Source organism: Zootoca vivipara, chromosome 2, assembly GCF_963506605.1.
Source record: "Zootoca vivipara chromosome 2, rZooViv1.1, whole genome shotgun sequence".
NCBI lineage: Eukaryota > Metazoa > Chordata > Lepidosauria > Squamata > Lacertidae > Zootoca > Zootoca vivipara.
The window spans coordinates 103,863,677-103,885,407 of record NC_083277.1 but is presented as its reverse complement, the minus strand read 5'-3'; the positions used below and the strand labels follow the sequence as shown (position 1 = coordinate 103,885,407).

General features: G+C 41.2%; 2 protein-coding genes and 1 non-coding gene across 10 annotated transcripts in view; 2 read left to right on the top strand and 1 right to left on the bottom strand.

Annotated features, from left to right (window-relative positions):
* The first annotated feature begins 3 nt into the window (after positions 1-3).
* Positions 4-76, top strand: TRNAR-CCG (transfer RNA arginine (anticodon CCG)). The gene has a single exon. It is a non-coding gene; the product is annotated as a tRNA-Arg (tRNA).
* A 2,818-nt stretch (positions 77-2,894) lies between these two features.
* On the top strand, positions 2,895-15,044 carry C2H17orf58 (chromosome 2 C17orf58 homolog). Its single transcript, XM_060271060.1, has 5 exons — positions 2,895-2,958; positions 7,892-8,494; positions 10,964-11,044; positions 11,932-12,123; positions 12,960-15,044. The coding sequence occupies exons 1-5, from the start codon at positions 2,895-2,897 to the stop codon at positions 13,148-13,150; spliced, it is 1,131 nt and encodes a 376-aa protein (XP_060127043.1). The 3' UTR covers positions 13,151-15,044.
* A 3,730-nt stretch (positions 15,045-18,774) lies between these two features.
* Positions 18,775-21,731, bottom strand: part of BPTF (bromodomain PHD finger transcription factor) — a 67,692-nt gene continuing 64,735 nt past the window's right edge. For 7 of the 8 annotated variants that reach the window (XM_035103990.2, XM_035103996.2, XM_035103991.2 and 4 more), the window contains 2 exons: positions 21,286-21,472; positions 18,775-19,703 (listed from right to left, as the gene is read on the bottom strand). In XM_035103990.2, the coding sequence (XP_034959881.2) occupies positions 19,667-19,703; positions 21,286-21,472 (224 nt within the window). In that variant the 3' untranslated portion in view covers positions 18,775-19,666. Of the gene's footprint in view, positions 20,362-21,285; positions 21,473-21,731 lie in introns of all 8 variants that reach the window. The other variant, XM_035103992.2, reaches the window with a different exon arrangement.

Genomic DNA, 21,731 nt, shown 5'->3' with positions numbered 1-21,731 from the left:
GGTGACCCAGTGGCCTAATGGATAAGGCATCAGCCTCCGGAGCTGGGGATTGTGGGTTCGAGTCCCATCTGGGTCGTTCCTCGTTTTTGCGGCAAGGCTTTCAAAATTCACCAGGCGCTTCCAAGCAGTTCAGCGAATGGATTTCTGAGCCGCTGTTGCTACACGCTTTTGCAAGCAGTCGCGCCGTTCCTTGCTGGACACGGGCGTAGAGGTCTGTGGGCCCAAGCTGCGGAACGTACAGCAAGGGCTTGCAAGCTCTCGTTTGCACGAAAACGAGGGAGAAGTCTGATCAGGCCGGGTGGTGATCGCGCACATCCTAAACACAACGTGATCTTGCGCCCGGAGAATGTGGGGCTTGAGGCTGCTGCAGCAGCAGACGCCCCGTTAAATAAAGTGCATAGTATTGTGAATGGGAATCTAGAAAGCCATTGTGCAAGCAAATATCAGTGTTTGTTTGTTTCTTGTTTGTTACAGGAAGGTAGCCGTGTTGGTCTGAGTCGAAACAAAATAAAAAAAATTCCTTCAGTAGCACCTTAAATGTAAAGGTAAAGCACCTTAAAGACCAACTAAGTTTTTATTTTGGTATGAGCTTTCGTGTGCATGCACGAAAAGCACACGAAAGCTCATACCAAAGTAAAAACTTAGTTGGTCTTTAAGGTGCTACTGAAGGAATTTTTTTATTTTGTTTGTTTCTTCGCAACCTGCTCGCGTATTTGCCTTGCCGACTTCTCTTGGGACCATGTATATGCAGAGCTGCTTCCTTCAGCAACACCTAGAACCAGGCCTGCCAACCATAGCTGCCAAGTTCTCCCTTTTTTAAAGGGAAATTCCCTTATGCTGAATAGGCTTCCTCGTGAGAAAAGGGAAAACTTGGCAGCTATGCTGCCAACTTGAATAAAATATTTGGGAGGGGGGCGGGGGTCCGCCCCACATAAGTGATCACATGACACGCACACTATTTAAATGGCAGTGTCCATCAACCTTTTTTGTGGGGCAGCCCCCTCTAATAATTTGTTGGGGGGAGGGGCAAAGCCAGGAACCCCAGCCCCTAGGTAGGAGCTCATAGCCAGAGGTTTCCATGGCCCCATGGTCAATTTCATCATGCCCCATAAGTAAGTGGTCCTCTGCCTATCTTAGGACCACTGGACACAGTCACAAGATGCAGCACACACACAAACCCCATTTGAATGGCAATGTCTATTGACTTGGGGAATGATTTTATTGGGGGGCCCTACCTGAAGGGACCTCGGCCCTTAGGAGTTGTCTCCTATGGGTGGGGAGAATCTTTGACTCTCCAGAGGGTGCTGAACAACCACTCTCCTCAGCACCAGCTGGCATGGTCAATGGCCAGGGATGATGGGAGTTGTAGTTCAGCAATGTCTCCACACCTGGTCTGTTTGGGGAGAGTTCCTGTGGCGTTCCCTTGCTCCTTTCTGCATGGTGCCACTATTTCCTTATTCTTTCGACTAAACCTCGGTTCAATTAGTTTGCTCTTTGTTTTCGCTCTATTTGCGAGGATAGCTCTTATACCGTATCTCCATTTTCTCTTGCCTTCCTCTTTATTCCGTTATTGGCAGCTGGAGGTACATCCCACAGCCCCGATGTTCCTCTTGCTGTTCTTCCCATCCTCCAAAATCATGTTTCTACTCTTTATTGGCTCCATTCTTCTCTCACGGGCTGTTAAACTGTCACTGGTCTGTCTGTTAATAAATCCTTTCATCTCCATAAATTATCTCCCATAGCTCTCAGAGGAAGTGGGATAACCCTTTATGATGCAGTTGTTCCTTTTTCTTTTTCTTTTTGTATACACCCTGTGATTCTAGTCCAGAGTGGTAATGGTTCTTTTCCTTTCCTTCTTTTTCAATATCTTATTTTTCTTCCTCTCCCGATAAATCACATTTGATTTCTTCTCTCCTTTCAATATTTCCTCAACAGCCATTAATCACCGTATTTCCAATTTTCTTTCCAAGTTTGAATACTGGCTCCGATTGTCTTCCTTCTTCTCTGCTAATCATTAATTATTATGGTTAATTGTAATATCCATTCCAGTTTGGCTTCTGTTTAATCTTTTTTAGCGTTTTGGCAGTTTTCTTGATTCTTTTAGTCTCCTTTTTCCCTGTCCACCCTGCATTATTTCCCTGTCCCTGCATTATTTCAGGCCATTGCTGCCATCTGTGGACCAGGGTTAGTTGGAGGAAGATGTCCCTTGACAGGAGTGGCAGAGCCCAGGTTGCTCCCAGGAACCGTGCCCTAAAGGTGGCCAAGAGACTGATATTGATTAATTGGAAATATAAAGATACGATACCCATTAATCAATAGATTGACCGTTTGGCATCACTCCCAACCTCTGAATGGACTGCTTCCGGGTACACACTTAGATAAATATGGCTATATCCGGAAGGATTTTATACAAATGCACTAGGCCTTTACATAAGTATTAGGATAACAAAACTATACCAATTTCTAGAAGAACGTGTGGGAATGCTCATATTACATTCTCTCTCTCTCTCTCTCTCACACACACACACACATATATGTTGTTCTCCCCCCTTTTACTTTTCTTTCTTTTTCTCTGTATTTCTTTTAATGGAAATGACTTCAATAAAATATAAGTAAATAAAACAAACGATGATGCTGATGCTGATGCTGATGCTGATGCTGATGCTGATGCTGATAATAATAATAATAATAATAATAATAATAATAATAATAATAATAATAATAATAATAAAGCTGGGTCTTGCTCCAGGGAGTGACTGATTCCCGTTTCCCCTAAGGATGCCTCTCATTAGCATGAACAGGGGGAAGGGCCAAAAGAGAGAGAGAGAGAAAGAAAGGGGGAGAGAGAGAGACACTCTGGCTCCCTTGGAGATTGGAAAAAGATTTCCTTCACAATGACATCCCCAGGTCTTTGGCTCCTGGGCTTCGCGTTGGGCTTCCCCTTCAGCTCTGGGGCAGGTAGGTGTTGCCAGCAGCCGAGGAGGCCCCGCGGGGACAGACACGCACTCACGCGCTTCCCTTCCTGCTGCCCAACTTTCGCCTGCACCAGCTGCAGCCCTTCCCACAGACGCGGAGGGAATTCTCCTCACAGAAAAGTCATGGAGCTTTTCTGAGCAAAGTTGTGGAGCTTTATTATTATTATTATTATTAGCCAAAGTTGGTGAGCTGCTATTATTATTATTATTATCCACAATTATTGAGCTTTATTATTATTATTATTATTATTATTATTATTAGCCAAAGTTGTTGAACTTTTATTATTCGTATTATAACCCAAAATTACGTTTTGAGCTTTATTATTACAGTATTATCATCACCAGTGATTTTTTTTCTAAAAAAAAATAATGTTTAGGGGATACTCTCATTTTGACTCAAGAAAATCACCATTTTGTAGTTCAAATCGGGAAAAATAAATACAGTAAATGGACAAAAGTACAAAGATTCACAAAATGTTTATGGGTATGCGTACCCCTGTGTCCCCTCAGAAAAAAAAGAACTGCTGATTATTGCCCAAAGTTGTTGCACAATTTACGGTAAATTATCATTATTATTGCTCAAAGTTGTTGAGATAATCATAATAATATTATTGCCCAAGGTTGTTGAGCTTTATTATTATTGTTGTTATTATTATTGGCTAAAGTTGTTGAGCTATTCTTATTATTATCATTGCCCAAAGTTGTCGAGCTGTTATTATTATTATTAGCCCAAAGTTGTTGAGCTTTTTAATTATCATTATTTTTGGCCAAACTTGTTGAGCTTTTATTATTGTTATTCTTATTATTGCGCCTGAAGTTGTTGAGCTTTATTATTATTATTATTGGCCAAAGTTGTTGAGAATGACATTTTTGAGTTATGTTCATGGAAAATCAGCAAAAACGCCAACGTTGCCGTACGTCTGGATTTTCACAGACAAACCCCCGATTTCCAGCCAGACACTACTGCTGACTGCAGCATTCCGGCTGCGTCCGGAAGATTCCGGACGTGTGGCAACCCTCAACCCCCCCCCTGAGCCTTGGGAAGGAACCTTTGCACCTGTGTGCGCGCCTGAGGGAGAAAAACTGTGCACCAGCCTCTGGTCTGTTTGGGATGTTAATTATGTGTGTGTGTGTGTGTGTTTTTCCCTGGACTAGCAGCATATAGAGATATCTATAATAGTTGCCCCTTCCATGGTGTATAAATTATGACAATGGGTGAGGAGCCTCTGAAGAGGTAGTGAGGCAACACTGTAGGATTGCCATATTTCAAGAAGTAGAAAACCAGACACGAAGAGTTGTTGAGCTTTTTGGGGACACACACACACTTCTCGGTTCTGTTTTCAAAAACCCGGATAATTTGCCAATTTAAAATAAAAATCCTCCCCGAATCGTAAATCATGTTCAGGGGAAAAACAGACATATGGCAAGGACTCTGACCATTTGTTCCTCAGGCTGGTGAGATAGTGCAGTGAATCCTAAGCCTCCAGAGATAGGAGAGGAAGGGGGAAAAAAGAAGAGAGAGGTGAGATAAGGGGGGGGGGAGAGAGAGAATTTGCAAAGGAGCTGCTTGATGCCTTCCCTACCAACACAGCCTTCGACCGAGTGAGACCACTGCTTCATCTAGCCCAGTGTTATCTGCACTGACTGAATAGCTCAGTTGGTTAATCATAAATCCATCATCATCATCACCATCATCCTATTATTTGTATACCACCCTTCTGACTGGGTTGTCTCAGTCGCTCCGGGCAGCTTCCAACCCAAATAAAAACATAATACAGAATGTGGTGCTGATGATGCCCAGGTTGCAGGTTTGATCCCTGTATGGGGCAGCTGCATATTTCTGCTTTTCGAGGGGGGTTAGACTAGATGACCGTCAGGGTCCCTTCTTCCAACTCATTGTATACAGTATTGTACTTCAAACGTACTCAAAGCGTCCCTTGTGAAGTTAGGTTAAGTTGAGAGCGAAAGTGACCAGCCCAAGTTCACCCACTGGTCTTTGGAGCTGAGCAGGTATTTGAATCCAGGGCTCCACCTGCCAACACATTTAAAGCAGTATCATGCTCTGTTAAGCAGTCATGGCTTCTCCCAAAGTATCTTGGCAATGGTGGTTTGCTAAAAGTGCCGAGAGTTGTTCAGAGGCCCCTATTCTCACAGAGCTACCATTCTCATAGTTCTCTGGGAAGAGGAATTGATTGTTAAACTACCCTGAGAATGGTAGCTATGTGAGGGGGAACAGGGGTCTCCTAGCAATTCTCAGCACCCACAACAAACTACAGTTCCCAGGATTCTTTGGGAGAAACCATAACTGTTTAGTGATAAAACTGAAGAGTCCTAGGCCCCATCTCCCCCAAGGCAAGGTATATGATTCATTAGAACCCCTTCCGGCAACACCCTGGGATGAGACTGCGGTGAAATCTAAACACATATTTTTCAAAAAAAAAAGCAATGAAAATGGTTTTTCTTAAAAAAAAACATTTTGAAAAATACATTGAATTTTGCATAGCTTACCACCGCCATCTAGCGTTACATTTGTATATTGCACTTCGCAGCTCATTTAAAACGCTTTATTTGCAGCTGCGTAGCTGAGTCCTGTGCAACCCTGAACTTTCCTTTTCGCACAGCATGCAGTTGGCCCTTGATGCATATGAACACTTAGCTCTTCTACAATAAATGGGGCACCCAAGAATATAGGCGCAGGAAAATTTTAATGTAAGTGCCATCTGATAAAAACCTACCCCTTGGAATCACATGTGATGGACTAAAAAAACCAGAAATGGTGGGTCTATTTAATCAAAGGAGTGCAGGGTGGGGAGAAGCAAGCATGGTTAGATGGAAAAGCCACCACTTGGCCTGCAAGGGGTTTTCCTCTTCCTTCATGGCAATGTTCTGCCTTCCCAGGCGGTATCAGGGCAATCTTTACTCTCACCAGCTGTGGTCATGGGAAAGGAGCATGTCAATGATGATGTCAACTGGCAAGAGACTTCAGAACCGGAGTTAAATCAGCAGACAGAATCAACAGTGGGAGTTGCGAATATTTCTTTGAGTGTCTTATGTGATATATATTGACAATCTAAATGTGGGAAAGAAGGGTTGGAATAATGCAACACCCACCCACAAACCCTCCTGCTGGGATGGGGGTGGGAAAGATCATTCTCCATGGAACCAGCATAAAACCAGGTCTGGGAAGTTGCCCGTTTTGTATCGCCAGCCTGTGGCAGTAACAAAATGCAACTGAGAGCTCACCATCGTTTTTTTTTTTTTAGCTTCCATTAGTAAAAAGGTCAAACTCCTCCCCCCCAATAAACTTTCCTCCTATTCACCTGTTAAGAAATAGGCTGCCTGCTATTATGATTGTGCATTTAAAAACAACAACAACAACAACAACACAGTTGCTTATCTACGTGGGAAGGTTGAGTTAAATTACTTGTATGAAGTAATTTTAATTCAAGGTTGTTAATATGTCCAAGCAGAGAGCTAACTTGACTGTGGAGAAACCAGTTTCAAAGCTTAAACTGCTCTGTTATTTGCAAGCTGAAAGGGGAATACATAAAAGTTGGTTTTGGAGGCTGAGAATCCCAGAACTCCAAGTTCCTGCAGGTGAAGTGTTAAGCATTCCTTCTCAGAAATCGATGAACCGGGCTTCTGAATAAACACAGTTAGGATCAGATTGTAATTTGTAACAAACGGCAGTTGGGACATTAAAGTTTGGTTTTTAGGGTTCTCAGACAACTGCCTTTGCATCTCGGGGATCTAAATCTTAGGTAGAAGAATTATTCATCAATATGCAGAGCTGGTGGCAGGACTTAAGCAGAGCAGATGACATTGTCAACAAAGCTTCCTGTGGATGGGAAAATCAAATAGCCGTGTTTGTCAGGGACTTTTAAACAATTGGACCAGGATGCAATGTGAACCCTGCTCCCCGGATGCTCCCTGGACATTCAGCATTCCTTTTTTTAGAGAGGAGTTTGTTTATAAATCGTGCTTTTAATTTGTAACGAAAACAGGGGGAAAATAATTCTAGGTTTCCATGCTTCCGCTTGTCCACAGCTGGGTTTTCTTTTTTTAAAGCACACAACGCAATACATTGTTCTGCAGCGCTGAGGCCTGAACTGGAAAGATGCTCGGCTAGCCTAACAGTTTCACCACAGTAGCAATTTAAAGTTATATGGATGCTCTTAAACAGGCTCCCCCAGTCTTGTGCGTCCCCTGTTGTCCAACTCCAGGGCCCTTGAGCATTGGTACAGCTGCCTGGGGGTGATGCGAGTTGTTGATTCGGAAACGCCAGGTTAGAGAAGATTGCTCTAGGGTGCTAGAAAATAGATGAATGCCGTTGAGTTTCTTCACTGGCATTCATAGATAGGGTAGTGTTTTAGAAACTAGAAGCTGGCACAAAATCAAATGTGGCTGCTGAGACCCGAGGACAGCTGCTCTGATATAGCAGCTACCACTCAGTCCTGTCCTTCCAATGAAGTCCCTGACCAAAATATGCCACACAATGAGAAAGAGGAGGAGGAAAAGGCAGGCTAAGAAGTGACTGGTCTGCTTATGATTTGCAATTATTATTATTATTATTATTATTATTATTATTATTATTATTGAATTTATATACCGCCCTATACCCGGAGGTTTACCAGATCCTTCAGAGGTAGCAGGACCATTTCAGCGGTGTACAAACGTACTGCCTGTAAAACGCTTTAAGGCAAATGCAAAGGAGCAGAGTAATCCCACAAACATCCATGAATCCCCCTTAACATCCCATTAGTCACCAACCTTGACTTTCACAAAGAAACTTAAATAAACACAGTCATAGCAGGTTAAGGTCTTGCCATAGAAGGGAAGAGTGATTGCTGCACTTGTGGAACTTGGATCGTTGCTCGAGTTGCATTTTAACCCCTCCCTCCCTCTCTCAAATGCAGGTCCATATGCTGGAAAGTCCATCCAGCCGTTCAGCAAAGACATGTATGGGTCCGTCAGCTCCACACCAAGCCAGAGTAAGTCTCCACTAAGAGGCGGCAGCACCGAGGACCAGACACTGCCTCCAGAAGACCTGGGAAAAGGGGAAGCCGAACAGACTCACCTGCTGTCCCGGGACAAGAAGAAAAAGGTCAAATATTCAGTAGAGAACCACACAGGTTTAAGGAAGGAGCCCATTCAGGATGCCAAGGGCTTCCCTTCCGAGAGCCGCCAGGAGAGCATTCTCCCCGCCATTAACTTCAGTCAAACAAACCGAATGCACACGGATAGGCTGCAGCTGAAAGCAGCCAACAGCATCTCTGCCTACTTCCGGCCCCCTGCCTATTCCCATCGCCAGGGTAGACTGCTGGCAGAAGCTCACCCTTTCAAGAACACAGGGTCAAGCCCCGGGCAACGTTCTGGAAGTTTGGATCGCCTATATCAGCCTGGCAAGATCAATCCCTATGACAAGCCCAGCCGTTCGCTCGGAAATGCCACCGATCCCTCCTGGCTCACAAACCGACAGGCGTCAAGCTTGCCGTATCACCACAGTGTCTCAAAGAATGGTAAGGAAGCAGGGCTTTGCTGCTCACCCTAAGTCCATTTACAGCTTTAGGCAGCAATCCTAAACCCGCCCACACTAGCTTGGGAGTGCCACTGATTTTACTGGCGCCTACTTCCAAATAGGCATACATACGATCAGGTTTTTAAGCTCAGAAGATCGTGAGCCTTAATCGGACCTCCCACGTAAAACAGATAATTCATTTTCAGTTTAACGGCTTCGTTTCCCCTAGCATTTAAATACCACACACAATATATCCCACCGCAAGTAGTATGTACCATGGTAGCATTCGCCACTCCCAGTAGTAAATGCTGTAGTAAAAGCTGCTCGAATTAATGCTTTAAAATAGCCAGAGTAGTAAGTATGCAAGTCGCTTGCTTTCTGCTTTTCATTTCAAAATAGCTGTGTGAACCCAGTACAGATCTGATTGTTGCCCACATACTTATGCATTTGTCAGCTTAAGGCCCATTTATTTTTGCAGGCCTTTGGAGCATAGCAGGAGCTGTCTATTTGTCTAGGACTCAGCTATCCAACTGCAAATAAAACATTTTAAGTGTGCCTTCAGTGCAATATACAATGTGACACTAGATGGCGATTTCCCTGCACTCTGGTTTCTGTCATGGTGTCCTATTGTGCTAGAGCGGTTTAGTCATGCTGGCCACATGACCCGGAAAGCTGCCGGGCAGCCGGGAAAAACGCCTGCTCCCTCGGCCTGCAGAGTGAGATAAGCACCACACCCCCATAGTCGCTTTTGAGTGGACTTACCGTAACCATCCAGGGATCCTTTACCTTTTACCTTTATACGATTGCACAGGAAAACAAAACACAGAATCTATATATGCAGCTGTGCTTGTTTGCCGCTAGCTTTCTGCCAGACAAAGCAAGGCTTGAACACAGCCAACTAAGCTAATGGCTTCGAAAGGTCTGAGAAAGAATGAAATTGGCAAGGCTGACAATGGAGCAAATGAATGAAAAAACAACAACTGGTTGTTAAATACATGATGACACGGGATTTCCTTCTTGACAAAGGTGTCTTGGCAAGCAACTGAAATACAGTTATTGCAACAGACAATTGAAAATTCATCTTGTTTTCTAAAACATATATTACCAGGAGAAACGAACTCTGGCTTGGATCCTTATGTTTTTTCTGTTAATGGAACACAGCTCGTGGTACATAATACATTTCTACTCTCCATAGCCCCCTGCACTGTTTGTATATCTGGTCCCAGGGACCGGGTAACTATTGAGAATGGAGCAAGATGTTCCACCCACAAAGTTCTGTAGGCAGTGGAAATAGCTTCCCTCCTGTGCAAATGGAGGAACAACTTACATTTATGTGAAATTCAATAGATAATTAAGAAGTCGAAAACAAACCTAGGGAAGGGAGGGAAACCAACCATAATCATGTGGCAATTGTTTAGCTCACGTGCAAGTTAAACGTCTGGATTTGTCAATTAATATGGGCTCAAGGTTTAGGAACAAAGTCTATGCTTGGTTTCAGCCTTTTGATAGAGTTTTGTTAGGCATTTGAAAGTATTATAAAAGTATTATAAGCACTCGCTCTGGAAAAGCTGAAGCTGAACAAATTACTGCAGTGATTTCTTAATATGGTTTTAAAGCTGGAGAAGCAGCTGAAAATCTTAGTACTGTATCACTTTAAAAATGTTCACATACCCCTTAATTAGCCGTGTGTAGATCATGTATAGTCTGTAAAATGACTCAACTGTAGCTATTTAAACACATTCAAAGTTCTGAAGGGATTGTAAAATCATAGAATTGTAGAGTTGGAAGGGACCCCAAGGATCATCTAGTCCAACTGATTCTCTTCCTCAGCTTCCCACCCCTCCCTCCGTCCCTACAGAATTTCGTACTCACACCCACAGGGGATCCTATCTTCTGCTTCACTGGGGAGAGCCACTGTAGCCTCTCCAGATTATCCAACTCTCCCTCGCTCTGTAAATGAGCCTTCTTTGGCTTCATGGGGAAAGGGGAAGGACATTCACTTTTTCATCTTTCTCTCTGGCTAAAGACCAGACATGCTGGGAGCCTTAATGATGCTCCTCTTCAGGCTTCAGCCTGGGCAGAAACCCTGGCTAGAAACCTCCCCCGCCCAAAGCCCTGCTTTAAAGTTCACTTTGAACTCAAGTTTCTCTGTTGTGTGAGATCGGTTGCGTTTGGGTCTTCTGAATGCATCTGCACACGAGAGATTTTTTTTTGTTCCAATATGTTTTTGAGAGAGAGAAAAAAATCCAATTAGTGCATCAGGTCAACATTCTGATATCACAACAGGAGGTACTGGAAGCTTTGTGGCTGCTAGAACATCCTGGGAAGACAAGTGTCTTTAGAGCCATTAACAAACTTAGTCACCCGGGTAAGACGGGCTTCCACCCCTTCCTGCTTCCACCTCTTCCTGTTATGGAGCTGCTCAGCGTTAACTTTCCGTAAATCCATGGGACTCTTGTTATTGCTCTAGATGCTGACAATACAGAGGTGTGCCTGACAGACTGCAGGAGGGAACGTGAAGAGGTGGAGGCATTCTGCAGCAGCGAATTCGGTAAGTTCACCCAGCTCCAACTAAATTGGTCATACTTCGGTTACATACAAGTCTTACTTCAGGCTTGGGGCAATTTCAGCAACTTTCCACCTAAGAGAGTTGTCCCTCTTTCCAGAGTCAGGGCTAGCACAAGCCTCCAACTTACTTGGCCATGGCAAATGTTAACGTTCTAGTTTTATCAGTGCCATTGATAGCATTATTGTCAATCCCCAAAGGGCAGAGTAGAAATATAGAAACACATGGAAATACATTTCAGAGTACTCAGTAGTGGTTTTTATCTCTCTGAATGCTCTTACAAAGTGCTCCTTGACATGCTTTTACTTTTGACCACCTAAGACACCACGGGGACCCTGTGGAATGCTCCTAGGGGGCCTGGGGCCCCATCTCTTTGCCTCCCCCCCAACTATTTTTTTGTCATTTTTGCATGGAAATATCACCCCACATATTGCAACGTTAGTGCTGCTTGGATCTTTATCCGGCGTGGGTACTGTAAAATGGCTTCATTTCTTCAGCAGATGGGAAGGTCACATGACATCCAGACAGAAATCTGTTGTATTTGTGGTTTGCAGAGACTGCAATATATCAGGCTGTATTTTTGAATATCCACATATTCAAAATACTTTTTTCCCAGGTCAGCCTCATATTTTACTATGAATAATAATGTATTCAGTTGTTGAATTAAACTCACCAATTGTAAATTTTTACTATTTTTATTAGTTCTAACTTTGACATTTTAATTAGTTTTTGTGATGTTTTTTATTGTGGCGAGCACTGTGCAGCGAACTTCGATTGAAAAATAGTTTACAGTGTGTTATAAGCAGCTTCAAACAATTGAAAAATTAGTACCAACTAGCTATCAATTACGTGCTCCTCTCTTTTTTTAAAAGTGGTGAATGGGATTGTTCATGATGTCATCATGGTTCATAAAGGAACGAGTTTGGTGACACTGTTGGTGAGCAGCAATGGACTGTACAAGATAAATCGCTTGTACTTCACCCCTGATGGCTTCTTCTTACGAGTTCATATGATGGTTGTGGATACCTTGAACTGCAGTAAACCCTGTCCGGACTTTAAACTTGGTAATGTATCACAGCCTTTTCTCTTCCAACTCAGCCCAAGTTAGCAGGGTCAGGCAAGGAGAGAGAAAAGAATAACACAATGTGCTAAATTTTGCTAAAGAAACTTCCCTAGTTCTTTTACAACAGTGTTTTCCGAACTTGGCTCTCCAGCTGTTTTCAGACTACAGTTCCCATCATCACTGACCACGGTGCTGTTAGCTAGGGATATTGGGAGTTGTAGTCCCAAAACAGCTGGAGACCCAAGTTTGGGAAACCCTGCCAGAAAGACGGGAAACTGCCTTATACTAACTCTTAAGGGTTTCTGACATATTTCTCTCCTTGATCTACCTGGAGATAGATACCTGCAACCTTCTGCATGCAATGCAGATGTTCTTGCACCGAGTTACTTAACATTCCCACCACAACATTCAAAAGCCACTCAAGTTGTGTATACAGTATTTTAGATTTTAATTACACCAATTGGTTGTTGTTGTTGTTGTTGTTTTTAAGTGAGGTTTCTATTTCCCCAAAGCTTATTGAGTTAATCAAACCGAGCTTGTTGCATAAGGGATTAGGTAATGAATGACAAATGGCCCTTGAGGTTATGGTCCCCTGGCCTCAGCTAATGCCATTTTGGCAAGTTAAACATGAGTGCTGTTAATTATGGGGTCCCTCGGCTCGGGTTTTAAACAGGAAGAAGGAATACTGCTGAAGACTTGGTTGGCGATGCCAACTTCTCAGGTATTAATTAGCCGTATAATCAAGTTAACTGTAAAATGCGGAACCTCAAAATGTGCCCTGCACCATGTTCACTGCCGCACATCCAGAAGGCACCCATGCTGCTTGCTATTTTGCAGGAAGCAGATACATAACGATGGGTCAGATCTACCACAGGAGAAGACAGCTGCCGGCAGTTCTGCAAGAGCATGTCAGAGGGCACCTGAGGCCAGGAGATGGGCTTCTTTGGAGGGGCAGCAGCTACATGAAAAGGTTCAACAGAAGGCGGCATCAGAAAGTTCAACAGGCAGCTCACACCAAATGTGGGTGAGGATGTACAGCTCCTCTGGGACTGAAGCAGGTTTGCAGCTGTTACTAGAAGAAGCCACGGCTTTTCCCGCTTCTCTGGAAAAAGGCTCCAGGTCCTCCCTAAATGGCGGAAGGTTTTTTGTTTCTTTTGCTGTGGCACCCTAACGACTAACCAGGTTATTGAGACATGAGCTTTCATTGGCTTCAGTAATCTACCAACCAACACAGAATCCACAACAAACCTGTTTGCATTTCGAGATTGAGCTGCGGTTCTGGAATTCGCTACTCTTCATGGTCAACACATGCTTTGAGTTTCTTACTCTCTTTCCTGTTTATAATATACTTTCACAGCGGTATTTCTACCTGTCTCTAACCATAGTCCTTCAGTGGATTACGTATTTCATCAAAACTGATTATTTTCATCTCCTGGGCAAGCTTCTACAGGTGCAAATCAACATGAGAAGAACAGTTCCAAGCTGAAGATTTATGTGAAAATGATGAAACGTGATAGTATAGGCCCACTTGCTTCTTACTAGGCATCTTCCAGTTGTTGTCCTGAATAATTTCATTCTCAATTCTTAAAACTAAATCAAGTTTAGGCATCTAACTATTCCAATTGGCTTGCCTGCTATGTACTTTGCCTGATAAAAACTACGATTTGTTATTATCCAAACTCTGCAATAAACAGCATAGGAAATGCAAGCAGTCTACAAAAACAGCTCGAACGGAAAATCAAATGATGGCCACAGTTGCCAGCAATATCCATGCTTCCATGAGAAACTGACAGTTTTTGGCATTAATATTGGGGAGTTCACATTTTAAAATATGATACATTCTTTGGAACAATGAGAAATGCATGTGATTAAAAATAAACAAATGTATATAATTTTAGCTACCGCAAGTAAACCTGCTTATGGAATTGGGCTTTCCCAATTCCACATCCACACTATAGTACTTTGGAGAGTGGTGTTTTAGCACAAGCCATTCCATTATTTGCCTTCCTTTTTGTTTGTTAACAGAAGTAATTTATGGTGGGAGTTTCTGCTGACCCGAGAGTACACAAAGCTTATGCAGTCATATTCATCCTCAACTTCAAATTTAATAGCCACGAACTAAGCAGAACATTGGGTGAATGTTGTAGCTCTCAGGCCAGAAGGTAAGCGTCTTCTGTTAATAGATATTTTTCCTCTGGCAATTGTATAAAGAAATTAGGTACATATAAATCATAAGCAAAAATGCAAAGTTACCTGTTTTGGGGCAGTTTCACGATTGATCTCACAAAGGCAACTGCTTTATGTAGAAAACAATGCATTCAAACATTTTGAGGAAACATTGAGAGTTGATAACTGAATGTTTGGAGAAAACTAGGCCTGTGTTCTCTACAACAGCAATGTTTCCAAGATGTAGTTACTATTAAGAGAAAGCAATATTGTTATCAGAATGGTCCAATTTAGTAACAGGCCATATGTATGCAATGGGAAAAAATGCAGCTCTTCAGCTCAAGTTTCAGGAAAAAAAAAGACTTTGCTTGATGAGAGATGGAAAGGGAATGGAAGGCTTCATAAGCACTCTCCCCCATTGTAGGGTTTTGTTTTTAAAAAAGCTCTGACTGGAATTACCTAGGAGAGCTGCAACCTTATACCAGCAAAACAACTCAGAAATGTCTCCTCGTTAGATCTGTCATGATTTCATAACAGGTTAATGCATTTTATTAATGGAAGGAAAGGAGTTGGTTCAGATTGTGTGGGGAAATGGCACACTTACAATCAAGATGTCAGAGTTGAATTTTTTCCAAGATATCTTGAATGAAGGCATTTTGTCAAAAGGAGACTTCCTGGCAGCAGCCCAGACCAGTGGGAGGACAGGGGGCAGCCTGCATACAACTATTCCCTACATTTATTCCATTAGACTCTTTTCTATAATTAACTCAAATCTAAATGCCTACGATGCCAGATTCTTCCATTACCAGCAAAAAGGATGAGCTGTTATAGGACCAGCATAGTTTTAAAACTTGCTTCCTAGAAAAGACGAATACCTATTTTGATATATCAGTATGAGGTAGCTATTAATGTACCTGCATTAAACTAATGATAAAAATGATGTTCTTAGACTCTCTTAATTGCATTGCAGAGCTTGCTGCTTTGCAGAGCTTAGTTCTACTTCCATGGCATTTTATTCTTGTATGCGAGAGATGTCTTTCCTAAAGCCTCATGACTTCATTACTGAACTGAGATTTGAACTGGGGATTTCCTGTGATGCAAGCGATTGGTACAATCCTATACACTAGAACACCTTAGTAAATCCTCTGAGTAAACCTGTTTAAGATGTATCTTTTCCTAACATTCAAACACTCCGATAAGGATTAGTGCTACATATACGGAAGTTGGTGAAAGCAGACTTGGAGGTGAAGAGAGTAACATTAAAATGCATCAATAACTGGTGAACTCAACCCCTTGCTTTATCTGAAATGTAAGGCTTTTGTGTGCGTTTTTCTTTGGAAACGCAACTCAACAGATTCCTTGTTTACAATACTCTGCTATGTAAACTTGTAAAAGCATCTGAAACTCCAAACATACTTCTTCCCAGCAGTTTTGAAAATGCTGTTTTGCATAATGTGGCAAGAACAGGTAAACTCCCCTCATTTCTGCCTCTCGATCCCTGTTAAGAGTCAGAAAAAGGAAGGAGTGACATCTCTATCCATATCTGCCTCTGTAAATTTCTTTGGAGAGTAGTATCCCCCTTTTAACAGTATTAGTTACCTTCCTACGTAGTCAGATTAATATGTCATGTCATCAAAAACTATGGTGAAATATAGTTGCTTTGCTTCCTTGCATTTAGCATATTGTCATGAGATAAATGCTTGAAAACACTGGCTGCATTTCAGCTTAGGTTTGTTCCCTTTCTGTGAAAAAGACAACTCTGGTTGTACTTACGCTTACCTTTTTCCTCCCAGCGGTATCTAGACTGGATTCTTGTCCCCACAGTAACTAGTTCACTTTGGGTGTGTTTACACAGTATGTTCTTCCAAGACGTAACCACTTCTACCTGCTGGGGGACTGTGCACTGAGAAAAGGAGCTAGCATACTATCCAAAGTTCACGACACAGTAGTTATGAGTAAAACCCCACCAAATGTCATTAATAAAACTCTGGAAAATGTTCCTGCAGATTTCCATGCCAATTGCTAAGAAGAGAATTACTTCAAAGTAAAATAAAATTTAGAAGTGCTGTTGATGTGAAATCAAAAGTAAGTAGTGCTCCACTAAATGTAACAGATCAATGGCTGCCTTTGGATGTAATGCTAAGCTGTGATTTAGCACTTAAAGGACAAGCCTAGCCACCTCCTGGGCTCTCCTGCCATGCAGCTGATGTTTTAAATTAACCAAGGCTTCATGTGTTGTCCAAACCAAGGATCATGGTCTAACACTACTTATGCTTACCTTCAAAACTAAGAACTGCAAACCGTGGGTTATGACGTGGGCCTGTCTAACCATATATAAGGGTCTGGTGACTTCTGTTTCAGTGTATCTGAAGATGTGTGCATGCACACAAAAGCTCATACCAATGGCAGACTTAGTTGGCCTCTAAGGTGCTACTGGGAGGAATTTTTTATTTTGTTTAACCATAGTTTGTGTTAAATCATGACTCTTGGTTAACTGTGATCCAGAGTTAACTATAAGCAAAAGCAAAAGCTTCCAAACTTCTGCTCTCAGGCGTGTGGAAGCGTATGTGCTAGCCCAGGAGGCTAGGCTTATTCTCAAAGCTCCAAAACATGTTATGTCTGAATGCAGTCAACCTTTGAGATTGGTAAAATAAAATGGTTGACTATGCAACTTAAAACATGTAATTTTTGTTTTAAAAAATGTTTAAGAGAACAGTTGCATATGGTCATTGCTTACAGTGATCATTCATTAAAATCCACTAAATGTTGTGTTTTGCCACAGTGGTAGAAATGTTCTGCAGCTGTTCAAAGCCAAACCATTCCAACTCGAGACTCCATAAATAGGCCCTAACCCGTCACAAAACAAAGCACCTAATGAGAAGCTTTTGAACTCCATTTAGACATGGAACACCAAATCCTTCAATTTGACTGAGGAGCTGCGATTAAAAAGGGACCTCAGCTGGCTCATTTTACATAATACCCATGTTAAGAGATATGTCTCAGTAAGTGAACATACATTCTGGAGTTTTAATAATGCACTGAGATGTTCAGAAACAAATCAAATATTCTGCACATTGTTTCATTAAAAAAAACTGAGTAAAGTATAATTTTCTTTATTCCTTTTACAGAAGTGGTATTTAAAATGTACACACATTACACTGGCTCATAAATAAAACTTTTTCAAAAAAAACCCCCAAAACTAAAAATTACCATAGTAAGTTACAGCTAAGAATTGTCTTCATATATTACAAAGCAGTAGGAAAAATGATGAGGCTTGGTAAAAAGTGTATGAAAGTAGCATTTTCCTCATTTCATAATTATTTATATGAAAAATTCCCCCAAGAATTACCGCACAGTATGGCAATGCCAAGTTCCACCAAATCTGATGTCCAACAACATTCCTTTATTTGTCTAAGATGAAATGCCCTATTATGTACAAAAAAAGTTATTCTTCAGTTTGTCACAATTTGTTAAAAACAGTGCTCTATTGCCTACGGGTAAGAAAGTTCATTTCTCAACATGTTTTTTTTTTCAGTGTCAGCCATATGTACGAATAATACAGAAATATTGTGAAGAGACAATATCTGTAGGATTAAGGATGAAAATTCTCCTGTTTTTATAAACATAATGCATACAATATGTAGCATATTTTTTGTAAAAAGTCCTAAGACAACATAGCCTAAAACACAAATACTCTTTTTTCCTATCTTCTAAGAAGCATAAATGGATGCTCTTTTCACAATGAACAATTAACTTTCTTTTGATTTCACATTGGTTAAAATGACAGCATCTATATACAAAAGCAAAGGCTTTCGTAGAGAAAATTAACCCCAAAGTATTTGTACACCTGAGCCTGTACTTAGTAAGAAAATTGTGGTTGATCGCAATGTCTAAGAAATGAACAGAAAAGGTTCTTGCATAGCAGGGTGAAGTTAAACCCAAGGAAAGCTTATCCATAATCAGATAAATTCCAGATCACAGAAGGGCAAAATTGTGAATTAGTGCAAAATCTAGTTAACACAGGTGTAGAGCTACCAAAACCAACTGCTGCTGGTTTATAATATACATATTTAAACTGTCATCAACAGCAGGCGTGATTGGTTGGGAAAGCAATTTTTAAAAAAATCTGCAAAGCCTCTCTGTCTGTTGGCTTTTATCTTTTTACACACCTTTCCTAGTAAAGAAGCCACAAAAATGAAACACAGTTTTGAGACTGTTATTTATCCCGACATGATCATTTGCTCCATGTTATCTCACTTAGCAATGGACAATGACAACTCGTACACAACTCCTTCATCATCAAGGCAAAAGTTGTGGCACCACAGTAGAATTTTATTACATTTGATTAAACATAAGGAAAACCACGCTCAGGGGTTCGTCCACCTTCCTACTTTTCCCTTCCACACTATCTCAGGATTGTTTACAGTTCAGAATAAACCTCTGAAACCTCATGAACAGGTTAGCGAACATTCAAAAGACACCTACATCTGTGGAGAGAACAATGATCTCCATTTATTTTGTTTCATATACATCCATATTTTGAATTTTTAATACAAAAAGGAGAAGGGGAAAAAATTAGAATCTGACAAATGTTTACAAACAAGATACCTTCGAATAGATTTTACTCGTATCAGTCCGGTGCAGAGTAAATGACAAATTGTACTGTTATATTCAAGGCAACAAAGTCTGTAGTACATGACCACTTAGCCCAACTTTTATGCAAGCTTAATTGTTTTCTTCTACCATGAACGATAAACTCATTGTTGATTCCCAGTTTGTTTGTGCACATGTGTACATAGCAGCTCCTTTCATAGAAAGAAAAGACATTTAGAGGTCATCTTGTACTTTTACCTACAGGAACCATGGTAAGATACAGAATGGGTTACATATAACCAGAGCTGGGGCTTATAAGAAAGAAAGAAAGAAAAAGCTGACAAATGAGGGCAGCAATAAAAAAGCGTCCTTTTGCAACAATAAATAAATACAGTCAAAACTTCTCTGTGTGGACTTTAAACCAGCTTCTTCACTGAAGAACAGATGTGGCATTTCTATGGGGTTAGGACTTGACCCCATTTTACTGTATCTTGTTTTCTCTCGCTTGTTTTCCTCTCTTGTCCTTTAATAAAATGTTTTCCTGTTTCTGTCACAATTTGATCTTGACAAGAAAACGATGCTGCTGAATTTCATTCTTTTGTCCTTTGGACAAAATCAAGCCAAGAATATAATCTGATGCGACTGATAAAAATGCAGTTTACATCAAGACTTCTCAGGACGCCCTGACTTAAAAACCTCTGGCTTTTCCAATTAAAAAATAAAAATAAAAATAAAATTCAGACAACCAGATTCTTGCTCTTTGTGTTAGGGTAACACGTGGAACTTTAAGAAGTTGTAGACTGCAGTTTGTTGTTATGAGACCTGCAGAATGCAGAAAAGGGGAACAATTAAGCACCCTTCATTTAAAGAGATCTCAGTTGTTTCAAGTGGATGCCAAGGGCCTGCCACTCAGCTGGAAATGCAGCCATGCTGCTGTTCCCGTTCCATCTTTCGTAGGCAAACACCATATACAGAAAGAAACTTCCTCTATATAACCACTTTCAGTTGTGTATAAAAGCACATGATGTTCAATGGAAATATAAAAATAATAATCCAGAAATGTCACATGATACTCAGAGTGAGGTACATATTAATTATATGTAGCCAATTTACATTGCTTTGGGAGGTGTTTAGAGAAAAGTATATTTATTGGCAGAACATGAATTTAAAATATCACATTTTTGTTAGAATTCATCAAAACCTCTTTTGGGAGTTTTTATTAAAACTGATATTACATAGCTTCCATTGCTATTACTGGACTTCATTTTGACACAGTATTCAAAGAACGGATTGTTTTATTTTCCGACATAGCTGCTAGCCAACGGCAGCTTCCACATTAAAGCGCAGTTTAAAAGCGAACAGCAAGTATGGATTTATTTTTGTTTTTAAAAAGTGATTTAATGACATGGTACAATGAAAATGTAAGCCAAACATCCAGTTCTGATTCCAGTTAGAAAGGTCAGACTAAAGTTATCACAATCTGCAAAAAAAGAACATGGGTGGTGTAAATGAAGCAGCAATGGGAGTCACAGCCAAACAGTAAGTGCTGGTAATAAAATAAAGGATGAGACAAAACTAATGACAATCTGAATGAGTGTCGCCTCAACTGCTGCTTTCTGCTCATGTTACTATTTCCTTATTTTGGCCTTGCTGGAGAACTACCGCAAATGAAATGCAAGAGCACCTTTTGATATAGTAACCATCAGGGAGCAACGCTGCTGCGGCACAAGTAGACCTTCTCAACCTTTATGCCACTGATCTTTAAAGCAACGGGAAGGGCTGGAGCAGACACAGACAGCATCACTGAGAATCACCCTCATTCCCCATTAACAGTGACTCTCATTCTCCTGGAACCAGGAACTCTCCATGAATTTCTTCACTAGAAGGAAACCAAGCTTACGATTAAGTTAGCGTTGGGCCCTTAGATCTCCTTGGTTTATAACCAAAGAGTTCATCAGCAGGGACTTCATTCTGCTGCATTTGTAATATAAAATGAAAAATCTTTAGCACCTTCACCAGGAAGCAAGTCCCACCAATTCCTGAGCACACATCCCGAGACTGATAGACCTTTGGGGGCACAATCTGCCTAGGTAGCCAAAAAGGGTTTTTGCTTGACACTCCCAATATTCAAACGAATTTTACACCCTCCTCATTATACCATACACCATTTTTGATTTAAACAAAACTGCTCTGTCATTTCATGAGGATTGCACAACTGGTTTGACAAAACCTTAAGCTAGTCGTGCACTCATTCTACGTTCACTGCTGAAGGTTTACTTTCATGGCAAAATGCACGGGGAGAACCAGACATTTAAAAAGTTGAGCATATAAATTGCTAGCAATAAACATGTATGCCATGCACACTTAATAGAAAAGCGTGCTAAGGGGGGGGGAGGCTACTTACCTGCTTGCTTTGAATCCTTTTAGTTTCTGTACAAAGAATGATTCGAGAACCTCTGCACACTGATAAAAAGGGGAGTCACTTGGATTGTAGTAACGACAGTTATCAAAAATTTTGGTCATGTCAGCCACAAACTCGGTCACCTTCTTGTAGTAACGTTTCAGTATTCTTTCCTCCATGGTGGAAAGGTCTTCAAAGTAAACAAAGGGTTTTTTTAATTTTAAAAAACAAGATGTCAGTAACCTATAGAATTCATCTCATACACTGAAAACAAGTAAGAAAAGCAACACTTTATAACAGTTAGTAACAGGAAGGTGGAGTACAGAACAGGGTGGAGAAGGGGAGGGGAATGTATCATCATTAGCTACAAATATGCAGATTTTTAAGAAATCCATGAAGTCACTATGGAGAATTTAATAAGCTTGCTGACATTCCTAATGGAGATCACT